General features: G+C 44.1%; 1 protein-coding gene across 1 annotated transcript in view; it reads left to right on the top strand.

Annotated features, from left to right (window-relative positions):
- The window catches only part of ANKDD1B (ankyrin repeat and death domain containing 1B), a 516198-nt gene that overhangs the window by 196597 nt on the left and 305296 nt on the right, over positions 1-14305 (top strand). Inside the window, exon 6 of the mRNA XM_069223721.1 lies at positions 1380-1478. Coding sequence (XP_069079822.1) covers positions 1380-1478 — 99 coding nt within the window. The remainder of the gene's footprint in view (positions 1-1379; positions 1479-14305) is intronic.

Below are 14305 nucleotides of genomic sequence, written 5' to 3'. Positions count from 1 at the left end.
AGTTTATTCATGCACAGTACCACACAAAGTCACTTGCATTCTTAGCACTGCACGCAAACCTCTGTGTAGCTTTCCATGTACTGCTGCTATGGGCACATATACATTACTGGGTTGTGTAAAGACACACGCACAGGCTTCCCCAAACTGCTGCCAATAGCACACATAAATAACAGGTCTCTGTGTAAAGACCTGCACGTTTGCCTCCATGCACTGCTGCCACAGGCACACATATATAACAGCACAGTGTGCAAAGAACTTGCTTTTCCAGCACTTCAGCCACCCTGGTGTATACCAAGGGCTAGTTTAGCACACAGCAATGCAATTTCCATCAAGTGGGCTGTAGAACCCACTACCATGACACAGGTAAACCGGTATGGCCAGCAGTCGTGGTTCACGGGAGTTACAAGGGGTGGGATAGCGTGGGAGGGGGTAATATTAAAAAATACATTTAAAAAAAAACTACCGCTGCTCCACACCGCCGAGCCTCCGTCTTGCAGGCACAGGCTCCCAGTCTGCCCTGCGGCCAATCCTGACACTGCTCAGAGCAGCGTTAGGATTGGTTGGGAGCGCTCAGCCACGGCGCTCCCTGGCAGACTAGGAGCCTGTGCCTGCTCTCTCCAGCCCTGCAACACAGTGCCGGGCTGCTCTCTCCAGCCAGGCAACACAGTGCCGGACTGGAGAGAGCACAGTGTGGATGTGTGTTAGGCTGGCCCGAGACAGCCAGCCAAACCCACATGCACACTGAGGGAAGTGCTCAGTGCACTCCCCTCGTCCCCGTCATTCCCAATGCCCTGCCCCTTTAACAACAAAAGGATAATAAACTTAGTTTTTTATCATTTAGTTGTTAAAGAATTTGCAGCAGTTGCTGCTGGCGGGGGGTAACCCTCCTCTGACATAGCAGAGGAGCCGCCACTGCTGGCCAATCTACTGATTACTTATCACAAAACAGTGTGCTGCCCCCTCCATGCTTGCACTACTTAGCTCTCGGTAAAGGCAATAGCCCTTCACCATTATGAGGTTATGCAGTGGGTGCCCCTCCTGGTTCAGACCACAATCCGTGAGGCGAGGCTAGGTCTTGGCATTCACGCATAATCTGTGTTCGCATCTGACCACAGATTGTTACCAAGGGTCCAGATGTCAGCGCAACTGGGGCACCCTGGGCAGGGTTGCACATCTATTACCATGAGAGGGACTTTTCCCACCCACGCATGCTAGGCATATATTAACCATTCGTGGCCAACCTATATAACTGCCTGTCTTTGAATCTAGCAACATGTATTTAAACTCTGATGTTTTTCAAGTGTTACTACTTTTTCGATCCTTAATGACCTGGAAAGAAATTCAAGTTTATGTAAAATATGTTAATATTTATTTTACAGAAGGGTAGAAAACCGTTTCACTTGGCAGCCGAGAAAGGTCACCTTGAAATGATAAATACTCTGATTGAACTTGATCTGTTCACATCAGAAAAAGACTTGGTAAGTAACATGTAAAAAAACTAATTCTCAGCGTGCAATAGTTGTTATTTTCAGTGGAGCTGTCTAATAAATTGCACAACTAAGCATAACAGTGATGAAACACTTAAGATTTAACCGGAAGCCGCCACCTTGGTTCGCCTATGCTCTCAGTTCAGAAGCACTGAAAGACAGACTGCTGGAGGAAGTTCTTTGTGTGCTCGCTGCTATTTTTTAAAAGATGATTAACTTTGTGGTCGGGTGGTGTTATTGCAAATTTCAGACCGAAAAACAGGTTTGCGATAGTCAGCAGAACACTTGCCATTGTTTAGAGAGCTAAAATGTTCCAAAATCAAAACCACAATGGAGGAGAGTTAGACCCGGAATAAAGTAACAAGACCAGGCCCACTTAGTAAACAAACATTGACTAAGTCAATAAGTCTATTTTCTTTACAGTGAAAATATTTTGTATATTGGGCATGAAAATGTGAAAACCTGCAGTGGATCATTTCAAGACAGATGTGCACTACTTATCGTAGAGGCAAATTAAGTTTGCATCGACCAACATGGCGATAGTTTTGGTTCTGCTGGTCTGATGTGCTGAGGTTACTATTGAAAAAGGAAGTAAAGCAAAAAAAGATGTAGACCAAGCCCTCCAGACATACCATCAGAAAGCAAGTACCTGAATTACCATCCTGGCTATGCCATCTCTCCATAGTTCTACCCCGCTACTCTTGGATAACTCACTCACTCACTGCGAGTGTGAACTCAGGAATGGCTCTCCTGCCACACTCCAATGTAAATCAATGACTTTGACTGACATAGATATTAGTAAGGACTTATATCTCGTGAACAAATTAACTGCTTTGTAGATAACTTCTTCAATGAATATTGACCATCATACTAAGAGAAATAAGGACAGATGACGGGTGATCTTGATAGATTTGGTTACAGAATTGATTTTTCGAAATAGGCCACGTCTTCTTTCAGATGAGTACACCAACAACTTCTTGCCAAATAGATTTAGGGGATTACTTGGTGAATGCAAATTGCCTGGCCAGCGCCATTGCCACCGCCTTACTGGTAGATCTGCCTGCCAAACAGACTGGGATCTTTCTGCCTTCAGAGTACCCACACTGGTGTGGTGTCCATTTGTAGTGTTTTTACTGTGTTATTGTGTGTGGAATCAACTGCTTAACACATTGCCTCTGAGATAAGCCTGACTGCACGTGCCAAGCTACCAAGGGGGTGAGCAGGGGTTATTTTTGGATTGTGACTTCATTACCCTGACTAGAGTGAGGGTCCCTACTTAGACAGGGTGTAAAGGGACTGGCAATTAAAGACCCCATTTCTAACAATCTTGACTTTATAATGGTTTATTAATATCTCATCTTTGAAGGAGGGGTTGTTTTCTGCCTCTTAGCACATTGCAGATTTAAATAGGATCTGGGATGATAATAATTTTGTAGGTATGATTTCAAGGAATTTGTTGAATGAGACGTGCTGTAACCTCTACTCGAATATTATTGATGATGCCTTGAAGACACCAGGCATTCTAGATTGGATTTAGCTGTGTTTGTTATTATAAGACTGCACTATAAACTCGTGTGGTTCAAGGTTCATTATGAACAGTGTATAGAACATCTAATATTTGTGCAATAATATGCCTGTTTGTATTAGAATTATGCACATAGCCCTGAGCATTGAGCAGATGTTTGTTACATCTATGCCTATTGCTAATAGTACATCAATAGGTATCATCATTAAAAAGAAAAAAAAGATTAGTAGTAAATAGATTTGGTTACTTACCCATCTTACCTTTAAACTTCAGGATGTAGTGATTAGAAAGTGACGTACAGAGAATGACAAATGTATCAGCAAACTAACATTCACACACACAAGCAGAATCATGCGCACATGCATCTCATAATACAGCATCAGGGCAAACGATCTGCTTGAACAGAATAGTAAAACAGTATTTTTGGACCTGGCAGCCTTAGGATGGTCTCCCCCCCCCCCAATTTTTTTCCTGCCTACCTCCATTTTTCTGAACTCGTTTTTGCTGGTTTTAGGACTCTGTGCACATTACCACTGATGGCTAGTGCTAATGTAGTTGTGCTTTCTCCCCTAAACATGGTAATATTGGTACATACCCAAATGGCAAATGTATTTTATTTATAAGTCCCTAGTAAAGTGCCATACCTGTAAATTAAATGCTGCTAGTGGTCCATCAGCTCTGATTGTACCACCCACATAAGTAGCCCCTTAACCATGTCTCAGGCCTGCCATTTCAGATTCTGTGTGTGCAGTTTACTGCCACCTTGACTTGGCAATTAAAACCCTTCACTAAGTCTTTAAAATCTTTAAAATACATTTAAGTTTTAATTCCTGATTAGAAGGAGTAGCTGCATCATGTTTTATATCTTTGGAATGGTAATGATAAATCCTCTTTACTGGTAAAGTCGGAATTAATATTACTCTTTTAGAAATGGCGTTTTTAGAAAGTGGGCGTTTCTTTGCTCTTACTGGTCTATGTGCCCTATAGCCAATACTTGTCTGGGCAGGATGGCATTTATACTTTGTGCATTCCCTTCAGACAGCCGCACACACAGGAAGGCTAGGTGTGGCTGAGTACCCATCTACAAAGATCTGCATTCTGATGGTCCTTTCTTGGCTGAAATGAGAAAGGGGCTCACACTTACACTTCAGAGGATTACCCCCACAGAAACCTGGCAGACAGGACTGTGTTGAAAGGGCTACTGGTGCACTTCAAATCCATTCTTTGAAGTCCCCCCACTTCAAAGGCATATTTGGGTATAAGTACTGGGTCTCTGACCCCACCACATGAGACACTTCTGGACCTACAACTGAACTCTGAAAAACTGCAGTGCTGCAAAAAGGTCTGTTACTCTGCTGGACTGCTGACTTGGAAGGACTGCTTTTCTGCTGTGCTGCCCTGCTGCCTGCTGTTCTCTGACCCTGCTGAGGAAGAGTTGGACTCTGCCTTGCACCACAAGTGATCTTCAAGGGCCTGTTGGCATGCCTCCTGTTGCTTGAGACTCAGGGACATCAAAGTCTCTATTCCTGCTCTTGTGCCTTGTTCCTTTAATGTTGACCCAGAGGCTTGAAACACAGAAATTGATGCAACCCCTGCCTGCGTGTAACAGAACTGGCGAATTGACTGGGTTGTGGAAGGAAAGTTGCTGCATTGCTCTCGGAATCGCCACATTGTCATTAGAGCTTGATGCATCAGAACCGCACTTCACTTCCGGAGCAGCCTACGGGGATCAATGCATCCTTCAGCTGCATGGGAAAACCTGGTGCATTGCACTTCGGAGTCAATGCATCTTGGCTCTAGTGATTGTCTTGGGAACGGATGCATCACCATCAATGGCCGGTCCAGCATGACCTAAAGTATCTCCTTGGTGCGCTATTTGATTCTAAGCGCTATTTTGTATTTATTATTTAAAAATTCATATCTTGACTAATACACATTGGATTTTTGTCATTCTGTCTTAATATGTTGATAGATTCATAATCTATTTTCCTAACCTGGTGTGCAGTCTTTTTGTGGTGTTTTCACTGTGTTACTGTATGGGTTATTGCACAAATACCTTACACATTGCCTTCTAAGTTACGCCTACCTGCTCTGTGCTAAGCTACCAGAGGGTGTGCACAAGATAATTTAGGTTGTGTTGTGACTTACCCTGGCTAGGATTGTGGTCCCTACGTGGACAGGGTGCATATCTCTGCTAACTAGAGATCAAAGGGATACTACTCACACCATAGAAACGATACAGAGCATTATGGGGGTCATTATGACCCTGGCGGCCAGCGGTACACTGGCAGTACCACCACCAACAGGCTGGCGGTGTTGTGCCAGTGTATTATGACTGTGGCGCATTAGCCGCGGCCATACTGCCGGCCCCTCCACTTGACCGCCAGGTTTCCGCCAGGCAGTCATAATCCTCAACCGCCAGCCTGTCCATGGATCCATGGTGGTAAACATCACCATGAAAAGGCTGGCGGTAAGGGGGACTCAGTGCCCCTGGGGGCCCCTGCACTGTCCATGCACTTGGCATGGGCAGTGCAGGGGCTCCCAGGCATAGCCTCATCGCTCATTTCACTGCCCAAATTTCGGGCAGTGACATGCGCGACAGGTGCTTCTGCACCCGCTGCACATCAACATTGCCGCCTGCTCTATTATGAGCCAGCTGCACTGTTGATGTGACTTTTCCGCTGGGCCAGCGGACAGAAACGCTGTTTCGGTCTGCTGGCCCAGCAGAAATGTCATAATAGGGAGCCACCACTACCGCCAGCACTGACGGTATAGTGGCGTCCGCGGCTTCGGCGGTCTTTTTGCAAGACCGCAAAGTCGTAATGAGAGTCTATATCATGATACATCAAACATCTGTAGTGGTAGGTCATCTGACTTGGCTTCAATGACCCTGATAAATCCCTCCCACATAGCCACTGAGTCCTTTTTTGCCCTTATGCCTATTAGAGCACCTAATGTGGTAACTTCAAACAGGGACCATTTATGCCACTCCTTTAACCAGCTGGTAACTCCCAGTGCATCATGTGCTTTCCGTGCCATTGCAGTAGTCTTTCTGACCAGCATTAGTGCTCAATTTATAAAAAAGCAAAAGATTTTAAAATATTTGGTCCTCTTGAGCATTCTCAGGAGACAAATGGCAGGGTCCAGCAGGAGCAACCGTCCACCCACTGAATTAATCTTTCTTAATGTCTCAGTCAGGTATGGTCGTATCACTGGGAACTTCTGACCGATATGGTAAAAGTCAGCCTGCATTTGCTGATATCACAGACACAGATCTGTTGCGCTCAGAAACATTTTGAGTATTCTGATAGGCAATAAATGCGTTTGGTGCAGGTGATTTATTTGCGTGTATAAGACCTGACACCCTGGGTGGTAGTCCCCAAACTTTTTTTCTTCACCCCTCCTGTTTTGCTACATTCATTTGTGTTGGCTTTTGGACTCTGTACACTTTACCATTACTAACCACTGTTGAAGCGCTTGTGTCCTCCCTCTAACACATAGTAAAATTGGTTTACACCCAATTGGCACATTTAATATACCTGTAAGTGCCTGGTAAAGTGATACTACATGTAAACAGGACCTATAAAATTAAATTATACTGGTGGGCCTGTAGCACTCATTAAGCCGCCCTTTCAGTAGCCTTTCCAAACATGTCTCAGTCTTACTATATGCAGCCTGGGTGAGTTTCAAACTGTAATTTCGACCTGGCAAAATAACCATTTTCCCAGGCTTCTACCTTTCTTTTTAATGCATATACGTCACCCCTCGTGTCAGCCCTAAACAACCCTTAGGGCTGGGTGCAGCATATTTAAAATATTGGGCATGTACATTAATGTTTTATGTGTCCTGGTAGTGAAAAACTCTCACATTTGGTTTTCAGTATTGTATAGGATAACCCTGTATTCCTCAGAACCTGGGTATTACTTAATGCAAAAAACAAACAAAAAAACTATTGATTCTGTCGGAATCTGATTAATACACTCTTAGACAGTTGCTTAGTAACTGCATTTACATAGTGATATTCCCATATATTTCAAAGCATTGATTGCTGAAACAACACAGGGCAAAAAACAAAATACAAAAACACACGGGTCTGATTACCAACATTGGGTATATTCAAATTGTTCAAAACATAGGTAGAATGATAAATGAGTCAATATTCATATGGGTTGCTTCGTAAGTACAACTTGAAAGTGCTCATGCAGTGTGCATCCAGTGCAAACAAATGTGTGAACAAAAACAAAATTGGACTTCACAAAGACAGTACATGTATCTAGCTTGTTAATCCTTTCCAAAATGCATTGAATCGTAGCTGCTAAGGCCAGTGGGAATTCGCTATCCTGTCTTATTGCTGGGCATGTTCGATAGGCACATGCAATATAATTAAATTGTCGATGTTTTGACCCTCAGCGTTAGCGGTGCTTGTTTGAAAACATCCTAAATGGGTCTTTGTCAGGACTGAAAGACAAAGCAACCTGGAGTCAATGTATAAGATGTCTAACGGAATGGGGATCATTCTTAATGTGAGCTCTGTAAAGAAGGCCGTTATTGAGAATCAAGGAAATTGAATACAGCATACATGAAAACTATATGGCGCTTACCTAAGAATTTTAAATCGCATATCTCCAGTTCTACTGGAACTGGCACCCCCGGCATTGCTCCCAAAGGGCTTTCAAGGGATTGAGTGGGACATAAAAAGCTTGGCCTATTGCTGTATGTACTATGGTTAATGCATGTCTACAGGCCCTTCGGTAAGTATTATCGCTGGGGCACCCGACCTAGCACGTTCTTTCTCCTCAGTTCTCTATGTGCATTTAGTCGCTTTCTTTACAGCAGCATGAGCCATAAAGTGATCAATTGTGATGCTGTCGCGTGGGCTCTCATTATCCTAAATGCGACTACTGGATTTCTAGGCAGCAGGATCGTTCACGGTGTGGGGGACTGAGTCTGACCCACTTAGAAGGACCTCTGTCACCCTAAATCCGGTTTTTGCTCCGGCTAACTAGCAGTGCCTCATTTCTCCCAAAGGGAAGAGATGATTGGGCAGCCGAGCGCATGACATCTTTGGAACTTCACAGGGAAGTCGTGGTCACTCAGATCCAAACCCACTCTCTCATTTACAGTATGATCTCATATACAAATGACAAAGGCAGTATAAGTGTTATATAATGTTTTAATAAAACGACTGCATTTTAGATAATAAGGCGTGAGCCGCAATAACCAGAACCATACAACACAGTAGGATTGAAATAGTCACCAGGAGAGTAAAACATAAGAATAACGCTATCATGATGTTTATCAATTTCTACTCTCCCTCTGCTAGTTCTATTTCGAGCATAGCATGTTAAGCTTCAACTTGCCTTTCTGAATCCCTCGGGAGACATAAACCATCATACCTGAGCAGAGGCCTGTGATCTGGTTCCGCATCTGCAACTAGGCAGTCAGCGTCTAGTTGTGGCTCCCTGGTCGGAATCTCCCTCTTGCGTGTATTGGGACAAGGAAGTGTTTTTATAACTAACATGTCATCGTGATCACAAAATGTCCCTACGCAGGAATGCCAAAGACTAAACTCCTACCACGTCTATCGGCAATGTACCAGACTGTATCCTTGACTGAAGCACAGAGTGAACAAGAATGTGTTATGGAGAACTCCAGTGCTGAAGTAGGCTAAACAGTGTGATATGAAATATAAAATAAGACCGTAGAACTGGCTATTTAAAAAATAACAGTATGAAGCCAAATAAAAAGCATTTAGAGCGAAGTGCACGGAGGCTCTAAGCTGCGAGCAAAGGAATAAATACATCCTGGGCAAAATGCACAAAGGCCTAAAGCCTGAAGCTAATGCGCGAAGGATACGTAAATCTGACCACACTACACCCTACCCTTGTCGGTAGCAAGTGGTTCTAATAAAATAAAAATATGCCCCAAATATAATCAAACATAAAAAGATACATTTCGACAAGGTCAGAGGACAACAAAGTCATAAATTTGGGAAGCATGTGACGATAAAGCCAAATCCAATAAAATGTCAATTTTTGCTTCATTGAGAAGGAGGAGAAAAAAAAAAATCCAATTGTCAGACAGAAGCAATAGAAAGCAGGAGTTCCTCCACTTCGATATATGTAAATATCGGAAGATCCACGCCAAAAAGTACCATGGAGCAGGTGTGTTCCAAAGCCCCAAAACCATTCAGGGCGGCACCCCGTGCAGGGCCTATAAATGAGACAATACCATCTTCCTCCAGGAAGGGAATCTCATAAACTGCCTCACGAAGCAAACACAACCGTAGTGCACAAGTCTGGGAATGAGCCCTAATCGGGAACATCAACAGATCAGCATCGACCACTGGAGGGCGCTGCAGTGAGAGACAGAGAGCCAGTGCATGTTCAAACGAGCACCAAAGGCACCGAAACACGGGTTGCACACAATCCAAATCCGGCCTGAATGTCAGAGACCAGTCACACTCCAAATGTCCCAGGAGTGTTGCTCCAAAATGCTGCATCATGCGTTCACGACACAGCTGCGCTGACGGGAGCATCAATATGGGATCTCGTCGTGGCGGGACAGCCATTGCGGAAGAACAGCAGCAATAGCAAGACTCCAGCCAATAAAGCCAAAGTAATCGGGAAACCCCCAAAAATGCTTCCGAAAATAGAGTGTATAGCCGAAGGTATTAAACCGAATATGGAAGAGAAGGTGTGAGCAAAACCAACACCAACGGCTTTGAAAAAATGTGCAATTCCAGTAGTGCTGGATGCATTAAATATACGTCCCACAAGTTCACCAAAGTGACTCGGAAAGTTAGTATTCAAAAGGGACTGTATTTCCGCCGATGACCTTGCCACCTGGAGTGCGTAGGTCTCGCTAGCAGATGTAAGGGCCACATGCTTTTGAAACAATAGAGCCTTTAATCGACTCAACTTGTCGAAATTTACCTTGGAAGTAGCAATATGAGGCCAGATGTCTGCTACCTCCCTAATTTGAGTGGGGGGAAACAACACATTCCCGCAGCACGTAACGGCCTTGGTGACAACGACTACGTAAACTATTCCGGCACGCATGCCACAACAGTGTTCGCTGCTAAGAAGAATGTAACTGCCGTTAGAAAGCACCTGGAAAGTGTTTTTAATAACTGGTACTGGAATTCCCTTCAGATAACAAGCTAAGTTAGCAATCGAAGCATTACACGCCCCGTGCAAGGACAGCTGTTTACAAACCATGGAATGGCTGACAGAAGTTTTGCATTCGCTATCGCTAAGAAAAACCTCCCTCAAACCATTAATACATCTGTATAGAAAGGGAAGCTCCCACACCTCGTGTATGTAACTGTCTCCCAACCGTTCGTATCTACCCACCGGAATGTGCTTCAAACAAGAAGTAAATTGCAGAGTGGAGATAGGCAGATTAATAACCCCATGAATCAACCACTCAGCTGACGGAATCTCAGCAACCGTAAAAGGCAGTTTCTCCAATTTTTCAATATTTAACATAAAATACGTCGCTTCCTTCTTAGCCATCAGCTGTTGCTGAAGAGTCAAATTAAAGGAAACAAATATCTCCCTGGCACGAATGTGCTGCCACGGGACGCGACCTGCCTTCAAGGTCTGTAGAGTCCAACCCAGCTGCATGATGGACCGCGTCTGACTCTGCCCATGATATAAAGAAGACATATCTGATTTAATAATGTCTATAGCAGAGGAAACGATGTTGTCAATTGTGTAAACACGGTCTGAAAGGGTATGTATCCCATTATCCACAACAGACAAAGCCTGTATCAGATTTTCCTGATCAATTTGTCTCAACCGGGCCGCTACCTCTTGTTGTGAAAGCTTCCAAATCTCATTATATACTTCATATAAAAAACGTTTCTTCCGTGGCATCTTTGGTCCTGACAAAAAATCTTGTAAGTCAGTATCATTAGACAGCAACTTGAGATGTGATTTAACTGCATCCAGCGTGGATGATTTCAACCATTGCTGACAAAGCTTTCCCACACTGTATGTAGTTATGATATCAGCATGTTCTGGTGATATGTAGCGAGGGTCCGCCCTACTAGTCCTGAACCCCCCTGAAGAGTGACAAAACGTTGATGACACTTATTAGTGTCTACGGGCCATAATAACCACCTGCCCGGATGTATCAATGAAGTGTTAAGCGTACCATTCTGGACCCAGTGTGTAAACTCACTAAACGTGGCATTAACATATCGCTGACAATTGTTCAATTTGGAAGGGACAGGTATACCAGGCAATTTCAACTCTCTAATCGTTGCTAAGCCCAAACAGCTAGTCTGTTGTACTGTGTCATTGAGGAAAATCATCTGCACAGGGATAATACATGCCCTAAATAATGTGTCCCTGCCTTGCATTTGCCAATTTTTCATTCCCCAGACACTTTTTAAATCAACAGTCTTAAACCAATATTCATACCCCTCAACCGAAAGTTTAGATACAAACAAATTCGAATACAGTAATTTAGTATCGGTCAATAACATTTGCTTATTAACATACGGAGTAACTTTAAAATAGTAAGACTTAGCATTCTGTTGATTATGCCCAGAAAAATATGCAAATTTATCATAATACGTTTTAGAACTCCCCTGTAGAGGAGTCGGGCAATGTTCCCATTGCACATAATCAAATATCGACTAAGGGCTACTTGCTTTATGAATAAAGTGGTGTCCATAATAATTGTAGCAAAACATGTCACCATGATTATCTCTACATAGGTAAGCATCTTCATCATCGTAGACAGTATAATATTGTAACTCTGTCAGCATAGAATCTACTGTCTTCACATCCCAATCATCAGAAACAACGCCTGGTATAACGATATCATTCATTGATAACTTGAGAACATACGGTATTTGAATCAATTCAGTGGGACCATATATATCAAACATTACTTTATCCCACACAATCCCATCCGGAATCGGTATTGCAGAAATGTTCACATTGGACAAGTCCCTTCGAACCATATGAGACGAAAAATGTGGTTTCAACACCGTCTCCACGTGCTAAATGTCAGATCGTTCAGGAAGGAAATGACCATGTATTACTAAAAAGAAAGTAACCACAAATCCCAACCACAAAAAAAGAGTCATTACAGCCATAAAAAGCCACAAATAGTTCCAAGGAAAAACAAAATATGTGCGTTTAAAGCCAACACAGCAGCTTACATGGACCTCGGATTGCAGATAGTGAGGACGAGGAGTCTGACACAGCATCATCAGTGTCGTTGAAGCAGCCAGAGGCAGTTCTTGCAAAAGGTGCAACCGTGAACAAAGAAGCAGATGGAGGCTCTCGCCTCGGCACACTGTAAACCACATCTTCAGAAACATCAGTAGAACGCACAGCAACTTGATCAAAAGATTCCAAATTAATCGACGTCTGTGGAACAATCGCAAGATCAGCTTCCAAGCTCGGAGAGGGAACAGCATCAGTGCAAATCACCTGCAGCGGGACTTCTTCCCCAGTAGTGAGAGGGATTCCGGAACTACTGGCTCTCCCCCTTGGTCTGCTGTGCAGAGTCGGCCACATGTTGTAACTTGACATTATCAATGGAAATAAAGCGATTTCCTTTCGCTCCATGCAGCGGCGGTAAAATTACAGTTCTCGTGCCGCTAACCCCTAACACAGGGACTGGTGCTCGAGAAGAAGGACCAAATTCTTTTTTTACTGCGACCTTTTCACGCACAAGATCCCCAATCCTGGGTATCCAACCAGTAGGCGTTACTGGCTCATCCTTAATTCCAGTGGAGGCAGCACTTGCAGAAGAGTTATCTTCACGGAATTGTTGTAAATCCTGCTAAACAGTGACACGATCATTTAAGTCAAAGGGCGTGTCTGCCGCCTCCACACCAGGACCATCTAGATCAGGAACATACATTCGTGTTCCAAACAGGCACTCATATGAAGTACGACCCCCCAGGGACCTTCTAGGCAAGTTATTAAGTGCTCTCTGTACTCCATACAGGTGGGCTAGCCAACTACGACCCGTACCTATAAATCTGGCCGTTAAGGATTGCTTTAAATCACGATTTAAACGCTCCACGACAGAATTTCCCTCGGGATGAAATGGAGACGAGAATTGGAGTTGGACCCCCAACGAAGCCATGGTGTCCCTGAATGCCTTAGAGGCAAAAGCAGGGCCCTGGTCCGAATGAAAAGCCGCAACTGCAAATGTATCGACAAAGATGCGCAAATCTTTAATAACAGTCCGAGCGTCAGCCGAGCGCTGTGGCCAGACCCACACAAATCTGGAGCACGAATCTACAGCAACCAAAATATATTTGTATGCACTATCTGGCATCAGCGGACCACAATGATCCAAGTACACACATTGTAAAGGTTTATTTGAAATCAGAAGGGGCGTCTGCTGCGGGCGTCTAGCCGTCGAAGCTTTAATTTGTTGACAGACGTCAAAACAAAGGACATACTGATTTGTCTCCTTATAGAGACCAGGCCACCAGAAACGAGCCTGTAATAGTGAAATCGTGGCAGCCACACCAGCATGTGCAGATGCCGCCCCCTCATGTGCTGCAGAAATTAATCGAGGTCTCTCAACCTTATTGGGCATTTCACGTACACCAACGCCTGGAATTTTAACAACAGCATTTAGCATACTACCCAAGCAGTAACTATATTTAGAAGGTAATCCTTTAGGAAATGGTGTGCCATCAGCCGTAGCTTTTATGGCAGCCGAAATCTCTGTGTCTGGTTTGGAACTCGACCGAGTCACTGCAGCCACAGTGGCAACTGCCACTGCCGACTTTGCGGCTTCATCAGCCAAAGTATTCCCAGCAACGTGTATTCCAACGCGCTGGTGTCCAAGTGTATGTACAACATGGACATTATGAAGCGTTTCTTTCAGATCTGCAACCTTACCCCACAGCAATTTGTGTTTAATGGTGTTGCCTTTAGAATCTCTGAACCCATTCAACCTCCAGTAGTGTAGATATTCATTGAAAGACTGAACACAGTAGTAGGAGTCACAGACCAGCAAGGTTAGAGTCGCCGGAACTGCGTGTTCCAATGCTAACAATAGAGCTTTGAGCTCAGCCAGCTGTGCCGTACAATCTCCCAAGGTTTGTGTATAAGTATGTCGGGGCAGAACACTTCCCCCTCCATAGTGCCGCTCACCACTGCACATGCAGCAGAATACTGTTGTTTAGTCCCAACCGCTGGCTGTGCAGAGCCATCGGTATACATGACCACCTGATATTGGTCAATAGGCAATGTGCCAGCGGGAACTGGGTACTCCATTTCATATTGAAGAAATTCTTGAGTCTGCA

Source organism: Pleurodeles waltl, chromosome 1_1 (assembly GCF_031143425.1).
Source record: "Pleurodeles waltl isolate 20211129_DDA chromosome 1_1, aPleWal1.hap1.20221129, whole genome shotgun sequence".
In the NCBI taxonomy this organism is placed as follows: domain Eukaryota; kingdom Metazoa; phylum Chordata; class Amphibia; order Caudata; family Salamandridae; genus Pleurodeles; species Pleurodeles waltl.
This window is presented reverse-complemented; position numbering and strand designations above follow the sequence as displayed.